The sequence below is a fragment of the Pomacea canaliculata genome, linkage group LG14, assembly GCF_003073045.1.
Source record: "Pomacea canaliculata isolate SZHN2017 linkage group LG14, ASM307304v1, whole genome shotgun sequence".
Classification (NCBI taxonomy): domain Eukaryota; kingdom Metazoa; phylum Mollusca; class Gastropoda; order Architaenioglossa; family Ampullariidae; genus Pomacea; species Pomacea canaliculata.
In genome coordinates, this window is record NC_037603.1 from 6,295,389 (window position 1) to 6,318,915 (window position 23,527).

Here is a 23,527-nt window from a genome sequence, read left to right on the forward strand (position 1 = left end):
GGTGAGCGTCTTAGTGTCGGCCGCGGCAGCTTTTGATGCTCGTTTGAAGTCGCAGTTGCCGTTCATGCTAGCTAATCTGAACACTGCAGTGAGCAGCAAGAGGAAGTTTAGGCATGAAATTTGAAAGTAATATTCAGAGTATAAAACCTGGCGCACCGGGAAGCGATCACAGAGACACTGGAGACACTACATCGTCCACAAGTTACACCTGAGACGAGTTTGTAAACATGCTGGGAGAGTTTGGCGATTTTTTTTTTTCACGAGCCCTCTGAGGATTCTGCCGTTATTTTTCTCCTAGTCGTAGGTATGCTCTGGAGTTTGTTTGTCCACACTTGAAGATTTCTGAGATGATTTCTCTTAATTAAAAATTTCTAACTTTATTTTTCGCCATGACTAGAGACATCGCATCAGTTGCAGGCGATGTTTGTCGTGAGCATCTACCTGAGGTAATCAGGAATATACCTGAGGTAATCATGAGTATATTTCTTGGCCATTCATTTCAGTTGATCAACTGGCATATTTCCTATTGACCAATAGTAAGTTGTATCTACGTGTGTGTGTGTGTTGTTGTAGGAGGGAGGGAAGCAGTCATCCGTAACGTCTTTCCGTTTGACACTTTCAGACTTGAGATGGCGGAGACTAGAGGAATGCGATAGGTGGTAGGTTGGAACCCTTGTTATCAATCCTCTGAAATCATCTGTGACAATGATACTGACCATCGCTGTTTTCATCGCTGGTCATTCATCCATAGCCAGCCTGCACAATGATGAGTCACACAGCAGGTAGGCTTGTGATGATTCTAACAAACTGTTTGTCGCCAAGAGAAATAACTACATGTCTACTCATTCAATGATCATTTCTTTAATGAAGAAAGAGGAAACGAAAGATGGGTACGGAGAGAGGGAAAGAAGAAAAGTGATTAGTTGACAGAAGAAGAGTGAGAGAGGATACAGAAAGAGAGATGGTAAGAGAGAAGGTCTTTCATCTGTCGATAAACGGAATCTTCAAGGTAAACTTCAGAAGACTGTGGATATGGCCGACAATAACGGTTGGGAACAAGAGGAAATAATTCAACCGCTTTTTATTGGCATTTATCAGAAACGGTGCATTTGCACTAATACAACAAGAGGAAGTTGAAAAAAAAAACTAACTTTTATTTACTTTTTCTTTCTCTCAGTGTGTATGTGTGTGTGTGTGAGAGAGAGAAAGAAAAAAAAATAGAGAAATTGATTGATTCTTTATTGTTTCCAGAACATACTCCAACAATGATGTAAGGATCTGTCACAACAACTACACAACATCTTATAATTGCTGTAAATATAATTCAGTTACAAACAAGACCAGTTATACTCGACTTGTATACATAAATAAACCTCCCCCCCCCACACACACACTTCAAAACACATTATTTAGGAATATACCCAGTCACACACACAAGATCCCTACTTACACACCACTCCTCTATATCTCATCACACACATATATATATATAAAGAATCATTTCAAAGACAAAGCATCCTGACGGTAACGGTCACCAAAACAAAGATTAAGTGGTTTGTACTCATTCTACCCCACCTCGCAACACGCGCTCCTCCCATCACACATCTTCACCATAAACTACGAGAAAGAAAGAACAAACAAACAATGAGCGGGTCCTTGAACTGTAACAAAGAAAAACCTGCATTTACCGAGAAGCACGTGACAAACAACAAACGAGCTCTCGCGCGACACATGAAGTCAACGATTGACTGCAAACCTCGAATCCTTGTTTGTCCCCCAAACTTTTTTTTTTTTTTTTGGCAGCTTGACGTGTCGGGGAGGGCACTGGAGGGGTCAGGGAGGATTAGGAAGCTGAGGAAAGAAGGCAGAACAGTTCTCTTCTCTCCGTGTGATTACCCCCAACCCACCCTCTCGCCGCAGGTGTCTAATTGTTTGATATCAACCCCGTCTTGTTGCGTGAGAGTCGCTCGTTGGGTGCTGTAACCCGCTGCTCCGTTCTTCCACCCGAATTATTCGCCAGGATTACAGTTACTGATGGGCTGCTGCAGGTGTGAGGGGGTGAAGAAGGGTATGTGCAAGTCCAGGGGTACAGCCGCCGTCGCGTGCGCTTTCGGGGTACACTGGGGTGCGGCCAGGTGTGGGGTCGTGCAGGAGGTTGTTGGTGGTGGAGGAGGTGTAGTCAGCTCGACTGATCACAGTACTACTGGAGTCTTCGTGGCTTAGGATGAGCGGTACTATTGGTTGCCAGGTGATCATCTGTTTTTTTGGGTTCAGAATATATCCCGGGTAGGTGGCACTCCTGTTCCCGAAGATGGCGATAATGATGGCTCATCACCTCAGACGGACACAACATGACGTTGGTGGAACTGATCAAGGGTATGGCACGTGGAATGAATGTGATGATATTCTGCATACAGGCATCGGGTATCCCAGCAGAACCTACAGACAGGTGGAACAGTTGTTGTAGACTCCCCTTGAGTTGCTGGACAGCAATGGAGGGTGGGTTCACATCCCGTCTGGACCGGAAGCCTTGTGAACAGTTACTCGCAGAGGATTGGGCAGTACTGTGCTCAAAGCCTTTGTCACGTGATTAAATAGAGGACATAGTCTTGGCTTGCCATGGAGCCCCGATCTTGTCACTGCTGAACTACATACAACTCAACATTGTTCTGTGCCTTTTCTTTCCTCCCTAGTGGCAGCATGGAGGAGCGGACAGCCAGTGGTTTCCCGCTGGTCCATTAAATCCGTGTGCAAGTGGGGTGTATGTTGGGGTGTATGTGTGTTTGAGAGAGAGAGAAAGGGTGTTGTTGAGTGAGAGAAATGGAAGTAAGAGAGTGTGAGAGAGAGAGAGAAAGGGAGAGAGAGAAAGGGAGAGAGAGAAAGGGTGAGAGGGAGAGAAAGGGTGAGAGGGAGAGAAAGGGTGTGTGTGAGAGAGAAAAAGTGAGAGAGAGAAAGGGTGTTGTTGAGTGAGAGAGAGGGAAGTAAGAGAGTGTGAGAGAGAGAAAGGGTGAGAGGGAGAGAAAGGGTGTGAGAGAGAAAGGGTGTGTGAGAGAGAAAACAGTGTGTGAGAGAGAAATTGTGTGTTTGAGAGAGAGGAAGTAAGAGAGTGTGAGAGGCAGAGAGAAAGTGTGTGCACGCGCACATTACCGTCTGTCGGTGCACGAGTTACTGCACTCTCTGCACGAGCGAACAAGCGAGGATGTGTCCGGGCCTGCGAGCCTCCCTGTGGGATCGTGCACGTTAACGACGTGTCCTCATCCCTCCACACAGTCAGGCAGAACAAACGGTCGGCTTTTACAGCAAATAAACACACTGTTGCCGCGCCGCCGGCCTTTGTAGTCGTCACGTGACCACCTCGCACACCGCCTGAATCCACAAAACAACTTGCGCACTCGAGTTCTTAATCTTTCGTCTGTTTAGAAAGACAACTGACTGCCACAGCAAACTGCCTCGACAGTCGCACAGGTAGTGTGTTGACGATAAGGCTGCAAGCTCTCACCTGCATGCACGAGCACCTTCAAACACTCTGTCGGCACCAGCCTCATAACAAGAATGCAAACTCCATGTTCGTCGATTATGTCAACAGCTTTTATGTATTACACCCGATTTCTTTTTGTAAAGGCGAGCCAGACTAACACAGTAAATATTCCAAAAATTTCAAGCTAAAATAGATGAAAGGAAACAGAACTTACTGTTGTCAACAGTGTTTGTGTGTCCACACATCCGTAAATAATTTTATTTATTGTGTATTTTCTGAATTGTACTCAGTAGGTCCTAGATACACAAACAATGGCTACCAACACAAATTAATGTCCCGCAATGGAAAAAGTATTGCAACAGTTATACCAAACATTTTAATTCCCAAATATTTTATAAAGAAAGAAAATCAACATGAAGGCGTGCTTTGTACTAATTACCTGTAATTATATAGTAATTATATTTGAGTGCAGTCTCCTTGCAGGTCATGTGAGTTAAACAGAATGGTCAGGAAAGTGGAGATGGATTGTACACACAGTATTTTAAAGCAAAATTGTCTTTTCAACATTAAAACAATGTGATAAGTTTATTGTAATCAGTAAATAAATAGTAAATGAGATTTTAGGGTGAGCAAGACACTGTCTCTACCTGCTTATTGCTATACATTAATATTATATTGATAGTCAACAACACTTTCACTTGATAGTTTGATCTTGTCATTGTCATACTAATGATGTTTGTTTTTTGTTGTTGTTGTTGTTGTTGTTGTTGTTGTTGTTGTTGTTGTTGTTGTTGTAAAATTATGTAAGACAGTCTTCGCTAAAGATAGATACAAGTGCATTTCCGTTCGTGTTTCATCTCGATTTGTATTTCTGATATTTCATCGAACATGTACAGTTTTATCATCTGTCTTCTCACAGTGTTGACATCTTGGCTGACCCTACTCTGTTTCAAAGTTTAATGAAAACTGAACTTGCAGGTTGTGGCACGAAATAAAGAAATAGAAATGGAATGAGATGTGTTGATATATTTTGAGAGAATATTGTGCAAAGGATAGCATCCCTTCCGCAAAAGCCTGCAAGCCTTTAAAGTCCAACATCATCTGTCTTACGACAGCAACAACCTTTACTTCCTCACCTTCCGGGAGGATAATCAGAGGCTTGTGAGAAGAAGGTAAAAGTTAACAACAGATGAAAGTCTGCCGAGAGAGAACCTCCTCTACCTGAGTGGCTGTCCAGGTGCGCACGGCGAGTCAACAACGACAAAATGGCGCCGGAGTGTAACGACAACACTTACTTAGTCAGGCGCTAGAGGGCGTTCAGACGAAGGTGATGTGTCATTAGCAACGGCTCTCAGGTGATGCAACAAGTGGGATCTAGGGTGATACCCAGGTGGGTGGATCTGCTGGACGGTCGCCACTAGAAGAATGTCGGGATTGTTTGTCTGCTTACATTACTGTTATCATGTTGTGGTAGAGGGATATAACCAAGGTAACGGGGTTGTTATTATTATTATTCCCTTTTGATGATCTGCTAACAGACATCAGAATCTATTATTTTAATAATGCCTGCTCACATTTCCAGTCCCTCCATTATTCATGACCTAATTACCCCCCACAAAAACAACCCTCGTGCATGCAGTAATAAACGGGTGGCGACAAAACTAAAACATTCTTCGACACTCATCCCCAACCCAAACTAATCTGTAACTATTAATTTTCGAATTTTTCCCTCAACTTTCCCTCCCCCACCCTGGAATGCTGAGTGTTAGACCTCTTGGCAGTCACATTTAGCAGTGACCTTTGCCCTGCAACCTACAAAAACCGAGCGATGCTCGCGGCCACTCTGCCAGTCGCATCTCGTGTTTCGCGACATAAAACGAGAAGAATGGAGACAATGTGAAAAGTGTCCGGGGTGGGGAGAGGAGAGAGGAGATTAATAGGATTAGCATCTGGGCCTGCCTGCTCAGACCTTTAAAATGCTTCACATTTGTACCTGTGGCCCCAACTATTGTGTTTATTTATACTCACCTGAGTTTTTGTTGTTTAACTCCACACTGCAAGTTGCGGGGGAATAAAAACCTCAATGTTACCCTCACATTTTCACAGGTAAAACTGTCAGGTAACACCAGGTGCAGAGCAAGCAGTGTACCTGTGTCAAGGTTTTAGACCAACGCCGCTCTCTCACATCACCACCTGACATTTTGTTTCTTTTCCCAAAGATATCTTCAACTCAGGTACATTTGTGCCACTAAAAACACTTGTCACCTTTCTTTGTCGAGATCTCACCTTGATTTTATTCTGCTTTTACCATGTCCCACTGCATCGTTCTGTCTTCATTGTTTCTATTTTATTTTTCAAACAGTGAACGAACACTGATATAAGTTTTTTTCCGAGATTTTTAAAATTTAATGCAAGACCCTGTTGTCCAACAAATAAGTAGTTATCTACAGAAACAAAAATATAGACATTCTAGATTACAAGCTTTTGAAAAGCTACTCCATATACCTTTCATTTAACAGAAGCACGGAGCACGATGGCTTCTCTAGAGGGCGCCAACAGCCACTTCCGGCGACAATGTAGTGATGAGAGCTTGTTAGCTAACTCCCTTTGGACCACCTTGTCCTTGTAGGTCTAGTCTGTTTTGGTCTGCGTATGACTTTTTTTTAGTGTATGTTGCTATATTTTTACTTTAATGTTGCGGCTATACAGGTAACTGTGCCTTTTTCAAAATTCGCTGTAAAAATTTATTTATTTATATCAGAGTTCCCCCAGCGGGCAAGAGAAGAGAAAAAAGAAATAAAGAATACCTACCCACACAGACACCCGAAGAAACGATCCGCTTGCAGTCGACACGTCGTTTGCAGGTAGGTGTGCACGTGATACCCCATCAGTACAAACAAACACGACAATGTGTGCGGATCAGGTGACTCGCAGGTAAAAACATGCCCTATACTCGAGCCAGAGTTGCCAGTGATCCCAAGCAGGAGCCATTAATCTTGAGGCGGTCGCTGTCCATACGAGACAGGATTAACACCGACCGGCACAAAAGGTATCGCGACATGACGTCACGTTTAGCAGTGACCTTTGCCCTCGCAAACCCACAAATTTGAGTGGTGCTCGCGTCAAATCTCGCAGTGGCGTCTCGTGTTTCGCGACATAAAACGAGAACAATAGGGACAACGTGAGAAGTGGCCGGGGTTGTGAGTGAGGAGATGAGATTAATCGGATTAGCGTCTTGACCTACCTGCTCAGGCCTTGATTGAATTTCTTTCTTTCTTTTTGCCACTCGCCTAGCTTGTTATGAGTACATCTCCAGCTCTTCTCATTTGTTACCCATCGGATCGTATCCTCTCACCGTCTGCCTTTTGTTTCTCTCTCTCTCTCACACACACACACACATTTGCATTGGATTGCATATTTAATCCTAAAACACAATTTTTGGAGAAGGGTCAAAGGTGTCGACATATAGAGGGAACATGATCCACAAACTGAAATGTGGGGGATGGGGTAGATAATGTTCGGGAAAATCAGTTTTGACACAAAGTGTGGAGAAGGTCGAGAGAGATAACAACTGATGAGATACGGAGTTGAAACTGTACATTAGCTTAAAAAAAACTTTTCAATTTTTTTTAATGTTGTTGAAGAAGTTGCATGTCCCGTCAAATAAATAAATAAATGGGGAGGGGATGTTATTGACATTCTCCCCGAAGCTGTCCTCCGGGGAATAAATGTTTATATTCACTGGCTTCAGTTTTTCAAGTCAGTGGAATAAAGTATCCCGTAAAACAAAGAACACTTTGCTAAACATAGATTAAAAAAATCCTGAAAGGACTAAGGTTTCGAATATATGTCACCTACTGTGCAAAATATATGAAGATGGGGTTTGTTTGATGCTTGGGAAAATCAGCACGTGAGCGGATGTTTAATTGTTTTGAAAGTGTGTATGAACCTGCCTTTATAATAGTAAACAAGCCACACGCTTGAATAGCAATTTATATACATTTTGTTTCATAATACTTTGTAGCCAAAACCGCTTTTATGTTTCTCTGACAAGAGAAAAACACTTTTATTCCCAAAATTACAAACCCCTCCCCCATAATTTTTTTTTAAAAAAGAAGTAAACATTTGTAAGACTGCAAGGCTTTTTAGGTTTATAATTTGAATTAAATTTTTGGCCATTTGATAGAATATGACTAATCGTTTTATCTCAAGCTGATATTCATGTACTAGAAGTTTCCTTGCCTTGCCTGGTCGAGATAACGAGTAAAAATGTATATGTATGGCATGTATATTTATGGCATCTCTGCATCCATACTGTGTATCTGTTATTCTGATGCTTTGCTGTTCCTGTGGAGTAGTAAATATTCTTATTTAATTCTTTTCTCTTTCTTCCTCTCTCTTCCATTGTGTATGCAACTCGTATATAATAGTGACAGAGGCCAGATAAAGTCTCAACAATTTTTTTATCGCTGTTCCTCCCGAAAAGGTCCAGTTTCTTGCTGAAAGAACACTTTGAAAGTTTCATACAAAAGTGTGATTTTTTCATTGATGACAATGTGTAACCACTTGATGACAACGTGTGACCACTTGATTACAATAACCACTTGATTACAATGTGTAACAAACAGCGGCTTTGGGGCCCGCATGTGTATGTGTTAATCCGTTGATGCTCTGAAATTCACAAACAGCCTCATCTCAATTTAAATTGACCAATTGATCCTCCAGACAAGCAAATCTGTCTTATCCGAGTTGTTCTGTCACACTTTAATGTTTATGTTGTCTATCTAAATAAATAAACAAACACACACTGAGTGAGAAGAAAGAGTTAATAAGTGAGTGCGTGAGTTTCAAAAAGGACATTTGATAAACACATCCAAAAACATAAATAAATAAAAGAAAAAAATAAAATAAAACACAAGGACTGACTGAAGACAAGACTTCTCTTTGTCAATAAATTACTTTAATTATTTAAATGCATGATTGTATTTTTAGCAGTAATGCCTTCGGCTAAGCCAGGCGTGTGTAAACATCGTTCTCGAATGTGAAAACACGTGAATAATTTACCAGAAAACGTGTTTTTTTCAAAAGACCGACCGTCGAGACGCACAAGGCATGGTGACGCATAACAACCTTTTGGCAGCCAATCAAAACGAGGCTCTCATCTCACCCAACCGGTTGAGCGGCACCACGTACCATCTCCAACCCCAGCACCCCACATGTTCGAGCATGTCAGCATTGCTCCAAGACAACATGATGATACGATTCTTGTCCCTCGCCCCTCCCCCTGTCGTACTCCCCATTTCACACTCACAAACATGCACGTCACGTGACCTCCCTAGTTCAACGAGATTATCTTGAAGCGCTCAGAGCAGTTCTATCCTGTCGCCTTTAGAGCATTATTTTGTTTGTACAAACATCTAAAAGAATGATACCAACCATGCCGACTTGTTGAAGAAAATGTTTACACAATAAAATCAGCAAATCGTCAGATCATCGCACAGTGTGAGGACGAACAAGGCACATCCACATGGCGACAGGGTGTAGTCAGCCACAGGATACAGTCAACGACAGACTCCTCACTGAAATAACATTCTAGTGGAGCTATTTTTGTACACATGTTTACCGACTACACAAGGTACTGGGACTGTTGCCATGGTGAGACAATATCTGCCTCGCCTTCCCCTCCGTTGATGTGCTTCTGATCCGTTTACCCCCGAGGTTTGCTAACCTGCAGTCCACAGCTATTATAGGTCCCATTGCCCGAACTGAAGCGGTAGGTATAATAAATCAACCCCATCATCCCCCAGGGATGCCACGATCTTTTGACCTTTGAGGTCTACGAGGAACCGGAATCACTTCCGGTCCAAGGGGTGCGCGAGTGATAAAGATACAAACATGGACACAAACAGAATACACAGACAGAACCACAAAGAGCAAAGCACGGTGCAGCCCTCGATAAGTGTTCATGCAGAGACTACAATGCTACTTGTGTCGATAAAGTCCGAAACAGAAGGCTGACCTCACAACTGACGCGAGGTCACCAGTGGCAAAACATTTTAAGTGACCATCACCCCCCTCTGTACACAAACTCGTCACGTGCTACATGATTGTCGTCCGTTAAGTCGTGTTTGTGCTGCTGACAACAAACATGACAAGCTATCGATAGTCTTTCACCAAAGTGCAGCTGAACAGGTTCGCCACCCAGACAGTAACAACGTAAAAGTTTTTACGAGAGTTTATCGAAACCCGATTTCTGTGAATAGCTTCAGCTCGAGCCCGTCCGCACGCGCAGCTGTTGCCGCCAATTGATTTCTGTCTACTTAAATAAAGACAGACGAGACAAAAAGATAATAAATTCATCTTTGTTCTTGAGAACGGACCAATCAACAAGCAGGATATCTGCCCCGCCCCCATCCTACTAGCGTTTGTTGCATGGTTTAGTCAACGTGCATCAGCAGCGTGCGAGCTGCCATCTTTTTAATCGCTGTGAACGTTAATCTCCTCATCGTCCTCCGAACACACAGACACTACGTCACTGCTGTCGTCCTCGTGCCACGTGGCCTCACTCGACGTCGATTTAACGTCATCGCTAACGTTGGACTTGACGTCATCCACAAAGCGTCCGTCGCCCTCGTCACTGTGTCCAGTGACGTCACCGCCTTCACGGTCGTCTTCTTGCCGCACGTGCACTCGGCGGTGGCGCTCCAGGTTGCTCTTGTGGCTGGTGGCGTAGTCGCAGACGGAACACAGGAACTCCTTCTGGCCGTTGTGCACCGACAGGTGGCGCTTGAGCAACGCCTTGCGGCAGAAGCGGCGGCCGCAGTAGAAGCACGTGTAGCCGTGGTAATGGAAGATGAGCGCGTGCTCGCGCAGCGACGCCTTGGTCTGGAAGAGGACGCCGCAGCACTCCAGCAGCTTGCCGGACACCTGGTGCATCGTCAGCATGTGCCGCTTGAGGTTGTTGCGCCTGTCCGTGGTGTAGCGGCACTGCGGGCAGGGAAAGAGCTTGCGGCCGTACGGTGAGATTCCTGGCCCCTGACCAGCATCAACTGGCAACAGCGGCGACATCAACGGGTGCGAAACTCCAGTGCCGGGTACACCCCACCACACCACCACCACCACTCACTCCTCTATCCTCTCCTACGGCCGCCGCTGTCGCATTCGTGGGAGGCGACGACCTGGGTGGATTCAGCACAAACACGCTCGGCAAAGTCCCAGACGCAGACGCTGCTGGAAGTGGTGACGTCACAGGACAAGCCGGGGTAATGACGGGTACCGTGGCGGATGAGGTTTTGGGCAGGGTAGCTGCTAACCTTTCTTCCCTCAGCATCGCCTGGTGATGGCGCAGCTGTTCGTAAAGCGAGAAGCAGCCAGTAAACGGATGCCCCTCGGGTGACGTCATGCTCAGGGACTTGTCCGCTCTTCCAAAAAGCAACGGTTTCCATGGCATTCTCAAGTCGAGTCCCACGGGTAGAGGAAAGGAGTAGAGCAGCGGGTCAAGAATGCTGGGGACAGATCTCTGACAGTGGACTGGAATAGGCCTGCACACAACAAAGGGAGACAACACGGTCAGCATGGGTCCTTAATCAAGTAGAGTGCTGATGAAATAATCATGGCGGAGACAAAACGAAATAACAGACCATTGTAGGCAAAGCGTAACCGTGTGTCTGTGTGTGAATGCGTAACATTTATTCATCCGGTGACTGAGTTGCCTTTCCCTTGATTAAGCATCTACTTTCTTCCAACAGTATTTAACGTACCCGAACTGCTCTTACCCTGGTTTGGCTAGCGCAGTGTGTTCTTATTGGGGTGTAAAAGCGAGACAACTTTAATAAACGCCATCTGGCTACATGTTTCTCACTTATTACCTGCCCTTGACTGTTAAACACAAGGCAATCAAGAAAAGCAACTCCGATATTGCGGGTCGCAAGAATTAATCCAGAAATGTTTTAGAAACCCGAGTCTTCTCTACATATGACAAATGTAGGTGTCAGATATATATATATAGAGTGAGGGTTCCTGATAATCTGGTTTACTTCCCTTTATAAACCTTCATCGCCCCTCCGCTGAAGTACAAGACCGCTTCCAAGTAGATGTTCAAATAATTATAATGCCCATTGGGCTTCCGGTCCCCTATCGCCCATACTGTTATAATCGTGAAGAACATGCGAGAATCCATTCACGGTTATCATCGCACCTTCGTTTAACAGTTGGAGGTTCGTATCCAATCTACGCTCTGCGGATGTCATCGGCCTGATGGTCGGCCTCAACAATGAACTGTAAGACCTTACCTAACAGACAATACAATTCGTCACTGTGAATGTGTACAGCATGGACGCCATTACTGGTGAGCAAAGTCTTGGTCCTCACAACGGCAAGCAGGTCTACATCAACAAAGTGCAGCTTGGAGGGTCAGGGACTGTAAGAGCCCCAAAGATGGCAGCTCCACCGTACATTCCGAATTAGCAGGGTACCAACAAGAGTGACCATTGCCAGACTGGACAGGATAGTTGCCATCGAAAATGAAATAAAAGTTTGTGTAGTGTGTCAGTCCACCATGGCATGTTTGTCCAGCGTTCACTTCCACTGCTATGAGCAACATGGAAACAGAGTTGCCTTGCCTTGTATGATTTTCTCGCTTCCCTCTAACGAGCGTTGCTCTCTCTACTGTCAGTGTGTGTGTGCGTGCGTGTGTGTGTGTGTGTGTGTGAAAGACAGAGAGATGACTTGGATCCACAGGGAAATTAAATTGTGTCTCGGCTCGCTCCAGTCCGTGCATGCCTCAAGCGGTCGTTCGGAGTCTCTGATCGCGCATGCGTGTGCTGTGCTGGCGCTCGCGCGTGGCAGGTCACTAAGGACGTGCCAGATACAGGATGGTGGTCCAGAAGCACACTGGCGCCTCCTTGTGGCCAAAATGTCCTCCAGACAGGCAGAGTGTGCTAAAGACCGTCTTGTCCTCAGGATGAGGTGCCGTGATCCCCGATGAACTTAAGACCCAGCGGGTCAACAATTCAAGAACACGTAGGTTCACAACTTGCCATGTCCGTCTGGTGTCATCTGTTGGCTCAAAGATAACGGAAACCGGACGGAGGGCCTCGGATGTGAAGCACTTTCTGCGTCTGTAGATACCACGAGAGACGCGCAAAATTATGTCTACCATTTCCCAAGGTCTCTGACCCCATGTGAACTTTGCAACTCGAGACGCTTCTCTCGTGCTGTTGGACCAAACGAGTTCGTGAAGACGCATGTTTCAGGCGAGAAAACAAAGAGACCTCTTTACAATGCACGCAAGTCCATGCCCTGGTCCCCAGAACCGGTCTTCGCGAACGAGGACAAGTGGACCTCTTTACATTGCACGTCCTTGGTTGGACATCGGTCTTCCGAAGACACGCTTCTTGAAGGAAAACGCGCTGACCTCTTTGCAGCTGACCTCTTTGCACTGACCTCTTTGCACTGAGCGTCTTTGCATGCACATGCCTTTGTGATTAAATTTTACGATGGAAACACGTGGACCTCTTTACAACGCACGTCCTGTATTGTCCATTTGTCTTCCAGAGACCTCTTCTTGAGAAAACAATAATAAAACCACACCTGACCTTTTTGCCAACGATTCACTCCGTGCACACCGAGCATTAGTCGTTGTAACCTGATTTTATTCAATTTTGTCCTTTGTCCTATGATCTGAGATCGAGGACATGGACCTGACCTTTGCCCTCTAGAGCCAAGTTTGCTTTATTCATATTCTTTGACATCAGTCAAATTCACTCTAAACCTTGGCCACAGCAACCTTAACTAAAAAACAGTTTCATCTCGGACGAGGGTCAAAGACATAATTTCATGATAAATGTGAATTCTATGAGACAGTTTAATTCCAAACTTTATTAATATTAATGTTTACGCAGACGTTGATTTACAGTACTTAAGGAAAGAGCGGGTACATCAGAATGACAAAGGATAATTATATGAATATCCTTTCTTTATATATATATAATATGAGTAAAACTTGTTTTAAAATTTATTTCTAAAAGTGGCAATACAAATGTAGAGATGTTATTCAAAACAACAGGCATCTGCTTAATAGTTTCATCTAGTTTCTGCTTCCAAAACAACAAGCCTTTATTAAAAAAAAAAAACAACATTTTTCCTAGCTATTCCTGGGAACACAGAACCTTAGCCAAAGGAAGTGCGCGGCCAATGTTCCATGGAATCACAAGGCATGACCAGTATACAATGTGATGATACCTCACTGATATCTGTCGAAAGTCAATAACCAATCATTACACTCCATGCAGCAAAGACATTCACTCGCAAGTAACCACACATGTCTTTTTTGGCTCATCCATGTTGGTGAACATGTACCATCCTCCTCCTCCTCCTTCCTCCCACTTCCCACACATGGTCGCCTCCATCCTAACCGTAACGCCGAACATTCTTCGGTAGGAGGGGAGGTAATAAAAGGTCTCACTGCTGTCTTATATGACTGGCATGGAGAAACATTCTGATGGAGCCAGTGTGAAGGTGGCGACTGGCCGTCATTATACACTCCACAATGGCGCCGATTTACCAACGCGGCTTCCAACTGCGACACCAACAACCGCCACCCGACGACCCCGGTCGTGCTTGTGCGAGGGGCGGTAATGGGAGGGAAAGTAGTGTCTGCGTGTGTGCGTCTGTGTATCGGTGAGAGACTGTGTGTGTGTGTGAGAGACAGTGGAGTAGAGTATCATGAACCCTAGTCAATTTATCGTCAGCCACAACACTCTCCCCCCACATCCCAGCTCGTTCCCGGATCTTTAACCTTTGAACCCTGACGTTCTCGAGAGAGTGTCGTGGTCTTTGTGAGCAAATTAACGTAAATGGCTGGCAACAATGAAAACAAAACACTTCCATAGAACACAGAACAACCAGAAAGTGTTCAGAGCTGACGAACACAGAGATAAGGAGCTGTTGAAAGGTGTAAGTGTTGACATTATGGGATAGTTCTGAACGCACGTGCTGCGGATTCTGCAAGCGGAATTCTGTATCGAGAGAACAAACATGGACCACTACGGTCTGCTCTCTTTTTTGTTCTAAACCTACTTTATCTTATTTCAGTTTCCACACATCTAACGTGCTTGTCACGTGGTTCATCATTTGTTTGTTTTGAGATTTCATCCGTTTCCTCAACTCGCAACTCTCCACCCTGGGAGAGTTGTTTACGCAATGTCCACTTTAATAAACGAAAAAGTAAATGAAAAGAGAAGAGAGACGAATAATATTAATCATGGATAAGGTTGATTTCCGGTTGTTATTAACTTTGCATTTCGCTTGGCGCTTAGATATTGTTGACAGTTTTCTGAGAAAACAACAACTGAGTTAACAACAACCATCTCTGGGTTTGTCTCAGCAGGGAAGCGGTCCTCGTGTACCCGTAATAGTGTCTCACCTTGCAGTTCGCTCTTTCCTTCTATTTACGATTATCTGCTTTCCTGGGAATCTGTGCTTCCCGTCACGTGACACTGAAGTCAGGACATCTGTGAAAATGAAGCCACAGGAGGGGCCGGAGACCTTGCTAGCCATGGATACTTGAGGAGACAGCACTTGGGAAAACTGACCCTAAGGAAGGTAACTGATATCTTTCGGCAAGAAGACAGCAAAAAAGAAACATAATAATAAGGAAAGAAAAAAACCCCCAAACAGATGAAGGATAAGATATGAGGAAATTAAACTGAATATTAATAACAAGCTTTTCAGAAGAGGTTCACCGGTTAAACATGTGTTGACAAGGGAAGAATGGTTGAATAAAGGTTTCGCTAAAAGGTTAGCGAAGGTAGATGTGAACCGTGAGATATCAGTGTTTGCCAGTCAGTAGACAGTTCGACCCACAACAGACCCCGGGAGCAGCATGCAGGTAGCAGGCAAACACACCCGGGGTCTGAGAGACAGGCTCGCTAGTGGGGACCGGCAGCCACTTCAAGCCGATCACTTACAGGTGAAAACCTTGTTTATGATATCACAGCAGGCGATGTCAGTTGAGAGAAGAGGAGGAGAGATGGAAGGAGGTGTTGGAGGAACTGGGAAGGTAAGAGAAAGGAAGATGGAAAGAGATTTTTTTAAAAAGAGGAAGAGATAAAAATAGGAGAGAAAAGAAAATTGAATTCAAAAACAAGCAAACAAACACACAAAGGTTTTCAATGGACATTCAAAGGATTAAATAGTGGTAGTTGGCGGATATGGAAAAGGAGAGAGTTCCATTGCACAGTAACTAAAAGTCCTGTGACCGTTGACTGGTGACAAGAAGAGTTAAGACATGGTCTTCAGAGATGGTACATACCCCAGTCTTCTCTCCCTCGAGCCGACTGTGTGACAAAACCATTTACAGACTAGAGATGGTAGACCAGAGTGCCTGTCTATTTATTATTTATTAAATTAGAAGTTGATTAAATTTGCAGTCACCGATGCATGCACATTCTTTTCAAAGTTTTAAAAATCACGGGAAAGTGAGGTTGTGTCTTTTTATGCACAAAAGAACCCGTAAACAAAACTAGACAACCTCTACAAATATTTACTCTGCAAGAAGTAGTATAGGGAGAAGGTGAAGCTGTTTTCTAGATAACTGAAAATTCTTCCTTTTCATATTTTTTTCCTCAGCCAAAACCGTAGTAAAAGTTGTTTTCTCAGTCAGCTGGCATTTCCAGAACTGCAATTTGTAAGTGTGGCCTGCATTTGTAGTATTTCAGTCGTTATTTGATCCGTTAGAACTAGAAACACGTTTGAAAGAAAAGAACACAGAGTTAAGGTGTCTGTTTGCTAATTCTGGAACTATATTTATATTTTATGAAACGAAGAACATGGTAATTTAATGCAGCAGGATTTTGTAGTTTATGCCGAGAACCATAAAGACAGTGAAAGCTGCGCATTATTCAGTTCCACATTATAACCAAAGGTAAAAAAAAAATTCTTTGGCATTTTTATTTTATTCTTTCTTATTTTCTTTAATCGTAGTGTAATGTCCGTTTCGATCACAAGGTAACAGTTTTATTGACGAACGCGCTCACACACCCTTACATACATTAACTCTAAGACATAAAGGAAGAGGGAGAAATAAAAGACAGAGCGAGAGATTAAACAGAAAGAGAATGTAAGGAATAGAAATGTTAGACATCAAAACCTAGATTGGCCACAAGATGTATTTCAAAGAAATATTTCGATACCACGGTGTCATTCAGTGCACATGCAAAACAGTGGCCACCACCACCACCAACACCACCCCCAGCAGTTGTGCCACCCGCTGCAGCCACTGCGGCTCGCGCAGTCTCGCGCCATATCGGACGCTCATCAGCCGCGCTGCTCCGTGTCATGGTGTGTCATGGCTGCCTTGACATGTTTAGCGGAACCAGCTTTGTCACAATGGCGGCCAGTGTGATGGAGTGCTGCCTTCATTAGCACATCAGCGCAAATTACTCGGCGTCCGGGCTACCGGGTGAGAGCCGGCCGACACCCGAGCCAAGAGGCGCATGGAGCAACGAGATAGCTACCACAGTTCTGGGCTATCACAAAAACACCCGCCATAGCAGCTGCTGAAAACGGAAAAAAAATAAAAATAAAATAACTACATAAAACAAACCTTGTCTCCGTCTTCTGTTCTTGTGAACATCACTCGTTAGTGATAAATTTAATTTAATAAAGTGAACGCTTAGTGGACATTAGAAACAAAGTGCACTTAGTTAAGCGACTGATTATATGGCCACGCACGTACCTTTTGTTCTACCGAAAAAAAAAGATGAAAACAAGAAATTGCATTCCTAATGGACCGCTGATGCGGGACACGTGATCCAGGGAAATCGCGGCGGTGGGTCAATGGTTCTCGGTAGAGCTCGACAATGATCGAGTTGTGGTTGTAACTACACATATTGTCCCTCCTCTTAATTGCTGTCTGTTAAACGCATACCCTTGTGTTTTAACTGTCCAAATGCAGGTGTGCTGTTGAGCATGCGCACACACATGTGAATGAGATCACAGACATGTCACGTGACATGCAAATAGCTCGCAGAACGTGCGAAGCCAGTGACACGTTTCGACTCATTATGGAACGATGTCTGCCGAGCCTCTCCGCAAAAAAGAATTGTCAGTGTTTGGTAACCGGAAGTGCCGATATAAGGGTTTTCTAGAAAGACAACCAGCGGATGTTGGGATTTTTTAAATTGTTGTGTGTGTTGTTGTTGTTGGTCCAGAGGGCGGGCCACATGCAGGACTGCCTTTAATCTGACATCATGGCAGCCCTCCCGCAGGTCCCTCCGCTCCTAACACCTGCCTGCGCTGGATGCGGAGGTCTTAATGTCTCCTGAACTCCTCTGCTATGGCCGAGGTATGCACATGTGACCAGCACTAAAGACAAAAACAGCAATAAAGATGGCAGTCCTTGATGCTTCCTTTTACGACTCGCTAATCGACATTACACACTATGACAGGTGCTGCCATGTGGGCAGCCAGTGAACTCCTCTCACCTTCTGCACCAGGCTGTTTCTCTTGTACTCTGACCCTTGTAAAAATCTGTTTTTGTGCTCATCAAATCCTCCAGGCAGGTGTGCTGAAGGAGACCGACTGTGTGCATTTCAGGTGAAAACTAAACTAAAGGCGTTTTTATTGCTCGGGATTTGGAGAGCTGCATTCCAGTCTCATATTGTTTTCCGGGTGGGATCAGCTCGTGCACAGGGTATAGTAACTAGCATAGTGGCTTACCTGTTCAGGATACCTAATATTTATATACTTCAGGTTCTTGGGATAGTAGCATAAATTCCGATCCATGTTCCACTAATTTCTAGTCAAAGCTACATCCCGCTACAATGAAAACGAAAACAAAAATATGGGGGAAAATGTCATGAAGAAAGAAGAAATAAAAGTATAACTTTTTGAAGAGCCGGAGCCAAAACTATTCCCCTATATATTAATAAATCTTTCTGTAAATATATTTTGAAGAAAACTTTCCTTTAAAAAAAAGTTATTTGGTTAAACAATCGTAGTTCATCAGGGACAAAACAACACATTTATTTCTGTATTTGTTCCAAAAGATTCAATATATTTTGTTAGAAGGTGTTATTCATTAAAAAAACCAGTATTTTTCTGTTTAAGAAGAAAATATAAATATTATGCAGCATAATTCAGACATATCAATAAAGATTGTGCCTCGTACCAGACATGTTCTGTAGTATCAACAATCCGAGTTGCCTTATATCAAACCATTCAACTGATTCATGTATCCACTGAAGAGTATCAGACACTTTGTGATTTCAATAAGCTGAGATAATGATTACAGTGCAAGACAGGATACATCTTTGACAGAAATATTGAAGCCGATCTTACAGACTGTTTTGTCTGGAATAGTACATTTTCCACATTTTGAAATGGTTTGAATGAACTGAATTAAAATATTTATCAAAAGATAGTTTGAGAGTGGATTCGGGTGGAGGGTGGGAGAGAGAACATACCTGGCAGCAGGTTAGGAAGAATAGGTACAAATAATAAAACTGCAAGATTTCATATTTAAACCTTTGCCCGGAGCCTTGCAAGTGTAGAGATATATTGAGGGGTATGGTTACTGACAGTTGGCAAGGTTTAACCCACTAAATTGCTACAAACAGTATAAACACTGTAATAAAGCAATGTAAGTTCTAAACAAGCAAAGGTAGATCAGAAAACAAGGACAAATTCATTAAGATACAAGAATTAAATCGAGCCATGATGATCAGACGGTTGTAGCGACAGAAGATGAGGACAAACACTTTCTTCATAATTTGATAAATAAAAGAAAAAACAGAATCAGAAATTGTATGAAGCCACCATTGTGGATACAACAACCGCAACCATAAAAATATATATTTATATAAAAAAATAAACTTAATGTCGATGACATGGAACTACTTGCATAAACATGTTCTGGAGTCAGCGCGGAGTAAACAAGACCAGGACAGACAAGACAACAGTAAGGACGAGAGAAATGCGATGATTGGCAGCTAACTGTGTGTTGCACGAGACGACTGGAAGTGGTGTGAAGAAACGCCTGGCACTTGGCAGGACTGGCAGGACACTTGGCATGTCCACACCAACCACTGCGCGAGCGGCCTGGCTGGTGACCAGCCACCAGGAGAAAACAAGAGTCAGCCGAGGGCGCGCCTGTGTTGAGCCTGTAATCCACGCACTTCACTAATGTGACGAGACTAAGTCCCACAGTATACCCCCCTGTCCTCCTCCTCCTCCTCAACTTAGCCACCTCCCCGCTTTTATTGACTGTCAGTTCATTAGTGTCCGAACTTGCCTGCCATTTCTTCCCCCCACCCTGTTTAGATCATAAAACCACCCGCTTCTTTCAGAAAACCGCTCATGTGTTTCGTTCATAAAACCACCTTAACTTTTCTTTCGTTAAACCGCCCTAAGTTTCCTCCACTTCTGAAATTTATGAGCATTTTATGTGGAAGCAGAGATTAAATGCTCATGTAAGTTAGACACCAAGGGGTACCGTGGACGATAGGTGGCACACAGATTCTACTAGTGATAATATTGAACTTAACATCAGGCAAGACTTGTTACTTTCGGGTACCTTGGTGTGACATGAGGGAGATGTACACTGTTATTCTCTCGGTGTGAATGTACACGAGGGTATGTCAGACACTTAATGTTAGCCTGAGAGACATAAAGTAAGTCTGAATTATTGTGTGCGTGCATGAGTAGGTGTGTGAGAGCGCGTGTGTGGATGGTATATATAAATATTTATATGTATGTGTGTGCATGTGTGTGTATGTGTGTGTGCGCGTGCTAGAGAGAGAAGTTGTACGAAAGAGAAAAAGTGTGTTCACGCGCGTGCCGATATGTATACCAGCGCGTGTGAAAGAGAAGAGAAAGGAAATGAAAGAGAGATAAAATCGAAAGAGAAATGTGTTCACTACAAACGTATGAATTATAGAAAACATTAATTCTGTCACATCTCCACTTTGCGTCAAAGAAAAACACTGATGTAAGGGTCCGCCATTACCATTTGACTACACTACAGCCAATGGGTAAACAGGTAAACAGGTAAACAAACACTCTTGCTGTTGTGAGAGACAGTGTGTGCAGGTGTGTGTGTGTTCGTGTGTATATATATGTGTACGTGGGCATGTTGGACGGACGGACGGAAGTTCAGACCAAAAAGAAGTAGAATGGAGAGCTAGGGAGTGCAGAGGTCAGCCTCGAGACAGACGAAGGCATGTCTTTAAGGAGGCAAACATTCAAGGAATGGATCGCTACAAAAGATAATGAGAGCAACGGTCATTTATATTATTAAGTCAATTAACGATTCTCGAAAAGAAAATGAAAACATCAAAGAAAACTTTAGTTAAAAACATTAAAGAAATCCGTTGAAAGGAAGGAAAACAAGAGCAAACTATAGACTATGGTAATCAAGGCACGAGCGGTGTTAGTATATCTGAGATGGGAGGGTCTGATTGTGAACAACTAAGTTATTATTGTTGTTATTATTATTGTTATTAAAAGTTAATGTTTATCACCACACCACTGCTGCTGGTATCACCAAAGATTGTGTAAGGTCCTTGACATCCACCAACAAAGATACTTCTACAAGGATTACTACTAAACTGACATTTTAAAAATAAAATGATATGTGTGGCTAAGAGGGGTTAGCACTACACAAAAAATGGAATTCTTGTAGTCTGATGTTCTGTCCACCCACAATGTGACCATTAACAAAAATTGTTTCTTTTTGATGTCAATAACATTTATTTTTTGATCACTGCGCTGTAATGAAATGCATGGAAATGTATTTTACGGGTGTGTATGTGATTGCATTCGCGTGTGTGTACATAAATTGCATAATATTATAATATAAAAATAAGATAAAGGAATAAAGAAGAATTGCTATATAATTTATTAAATTATTTATTAGAAAATAAATGTGACATTCTCAAACCTTAAGTATATTAAGTTTATTAAGTTGTCACTTCATTACCTACACTATAAGCATATAGGTGTAATTATTAAAATAATATCCACCCATAAACTTATATGTACCATAACAAGAAATATCTGTCAGCAAAAATATTTGAGTCCATTTACAAGTGACTAGTGAGTTTACAGTTAATAAACATAACAAATTAATTTATTTTTTATTAATCGTTTTGTTCAATTAATGTTCACAGCACACCCTTCGCGAGGTCCTACTACATTTATAGTAGACTGTTGTTACAGTAAACATTTTCTTAGCTTTTTTTATTATTCTGCTTTTGTGTTGAGTTTAGAAGTTGAGCGGCGGCCTGGGTACAACCGAGTGGAGCTGTTCTTGACGAGGGCTGTACTTAGTACTGAGACCTCACATTAAACCCTCGTCTGTCGGCAGTGTTGTCAATGGATACATGCTACAGCTTCAACTGACACACCAGGTCACTAAGTAAATTAAAGACTTTTGTTTATCCCTGAAATGTCTCGGCCTCTCACGAGGACTGTCCGCGCAAACATGCAGTGCGCGTGCCCGCCATTGGCTGCAAACCCACTGATCTGCATTTCTCACACCACCATTGCGAAACAAACAACTGAAGCATCGCCATTTTTTTTTTAAATCCCTGCGGACAGCTTGAGAACAACAACAGCACGGTCAGACAGAAAATAAAAACAGTGCACGACTGTCACTGCTGGTTTTTGTGGAGTTGAGTGCAATTTGAGGGACTTACCTCAGAGGTCCGTGTACCAGCGATCCTGCTCCCTCCATATTTGCGGTTATGTCGGTCGTCTGCTCCTACAGTCTGCTTGTTAACTGTCAGTTTCACCAGGTTTCTCTCTCTCCAGTCTGAAAAAAAATTCACTGAAGAGGGCCACGGGTCCCTGTTCCAGCGACAGGGCACTGGTGGAGAGAAGAAGTGTGGAGCTTTGCACCTATGGTGTCCACAGCCCAGTGCGAGCCGGTGCTACAAATGTAGTTACTCGTACAGCCGTCTGCTCTAGCAAACTGTTCATCTATAGAGACAGACGACAGCCGTGTCAACCAATCGTGGTACGCCGTGCGCAGCATGTGACTGAGGGAAGGTGACAGGAAATGACCCGTGAAAGAGGCGGAGCTTGGCGGCGGTAGGAAGACTTCGCCGTGTGGTGTCAGTTGGTAAGTTTAACGGCGTTCATAAAGGAGAGAGAGAGAGAGGAGAGAGATGAGGGAAGACGGACAAAGAAATCTGTAAGAAATGCATTCTTACTATAGGGTGTCGCCATGTTAAACTCGGAATTCAATCAGACGGTTCACTCGAAATATCATACACAAGTACAATAAGCTTCAGGTCAATAATTTATGTTTAAATATCTCGGCATAATTATCTTTAATGAAGTCGACTTCTCATAGCTCTAACTAAATATTGTTTCGATAACAACACGTGTTTGCTCTTGCAATTTAGTTCAGGTCCTTACAAGCCCGTGACTAACAGAGTATTTGTTCAGAGAGATTGAGTTCATGAACCTGTCCTTAGTCCAACAGGTTTAATCTCACATGTCCATATACAGTCATTACCAAATATGCAGGATATATATATATACCTGCGGTAGCTGAACATTATGAGCTAATTTACTATATTCGTTAACATGTTCCTCTGTCGGTTGTTTAGGTCCATTGTACAGGCTGCTGTCAATGGCTCGTATCATCTCTGTGTCTGTATTAATGAGCTAGATAATATCATCACAAAGTGTAAAAGTACAGTTCAAAGTTGACCCATGACCTCTACATGGCATGCTTTTTCTAAGACAACATTTAACGAACAACCGTTTAATTGCTTTACCAGTCCGCTCACAGTTTCATCACCTGCCACCTAATGGACTCCCTCGTTCACTCACTCATTCAGTCTGTTTATCAGTCGCTCTGTCTGTTTGAACTTCCATCAGTGTAGTTATCCATTTCTACATCTCTATACAAGTATTGACAAATGCATTCAAATTTTATCGTGGGGTTGGGGGTGGGGATGATGACTAGATGGTAGCGAGGGACTAAAAGCGCCTGTACAACTGTGAGGGTCGGGCGGCCTGAGGTCGTATCTCGGCTCC

The 23,527-nt window shown here is 43.4% G+C and overlaps 1 protein-coding gene across 1 annotated transcript; it reads right to left on the reverse strand.

Moving 5' to 3' along the window:
• Positions 1–8,416: 8,416 nt before the first annotated feature.
• LOC112555278 (zinc finger protein 33A-like) lies at positions 8,417–22,444 on the reverse strand. The gene is made up of 2 exons (XM_025223609.1): positions 22,177–22,444; positions 8,417–11,019 (listed from the first exon to the last, which is right to left on the reverse strand). The coding sequence occupies exon 2, from the start codon at positions 10,544–10,546 to the stop codon at positions 9,956–9,958; it is 591 nt and encodes a 196-aa protein (XP_025079394.1). The 5' UTR covers positions 10,547–11,019; positions 22,177–22,444; the 3' UTR covers positions 8,417–9,955.
• Positions 22,445–23,527: the final 1,083 nt, after the last annotated feature.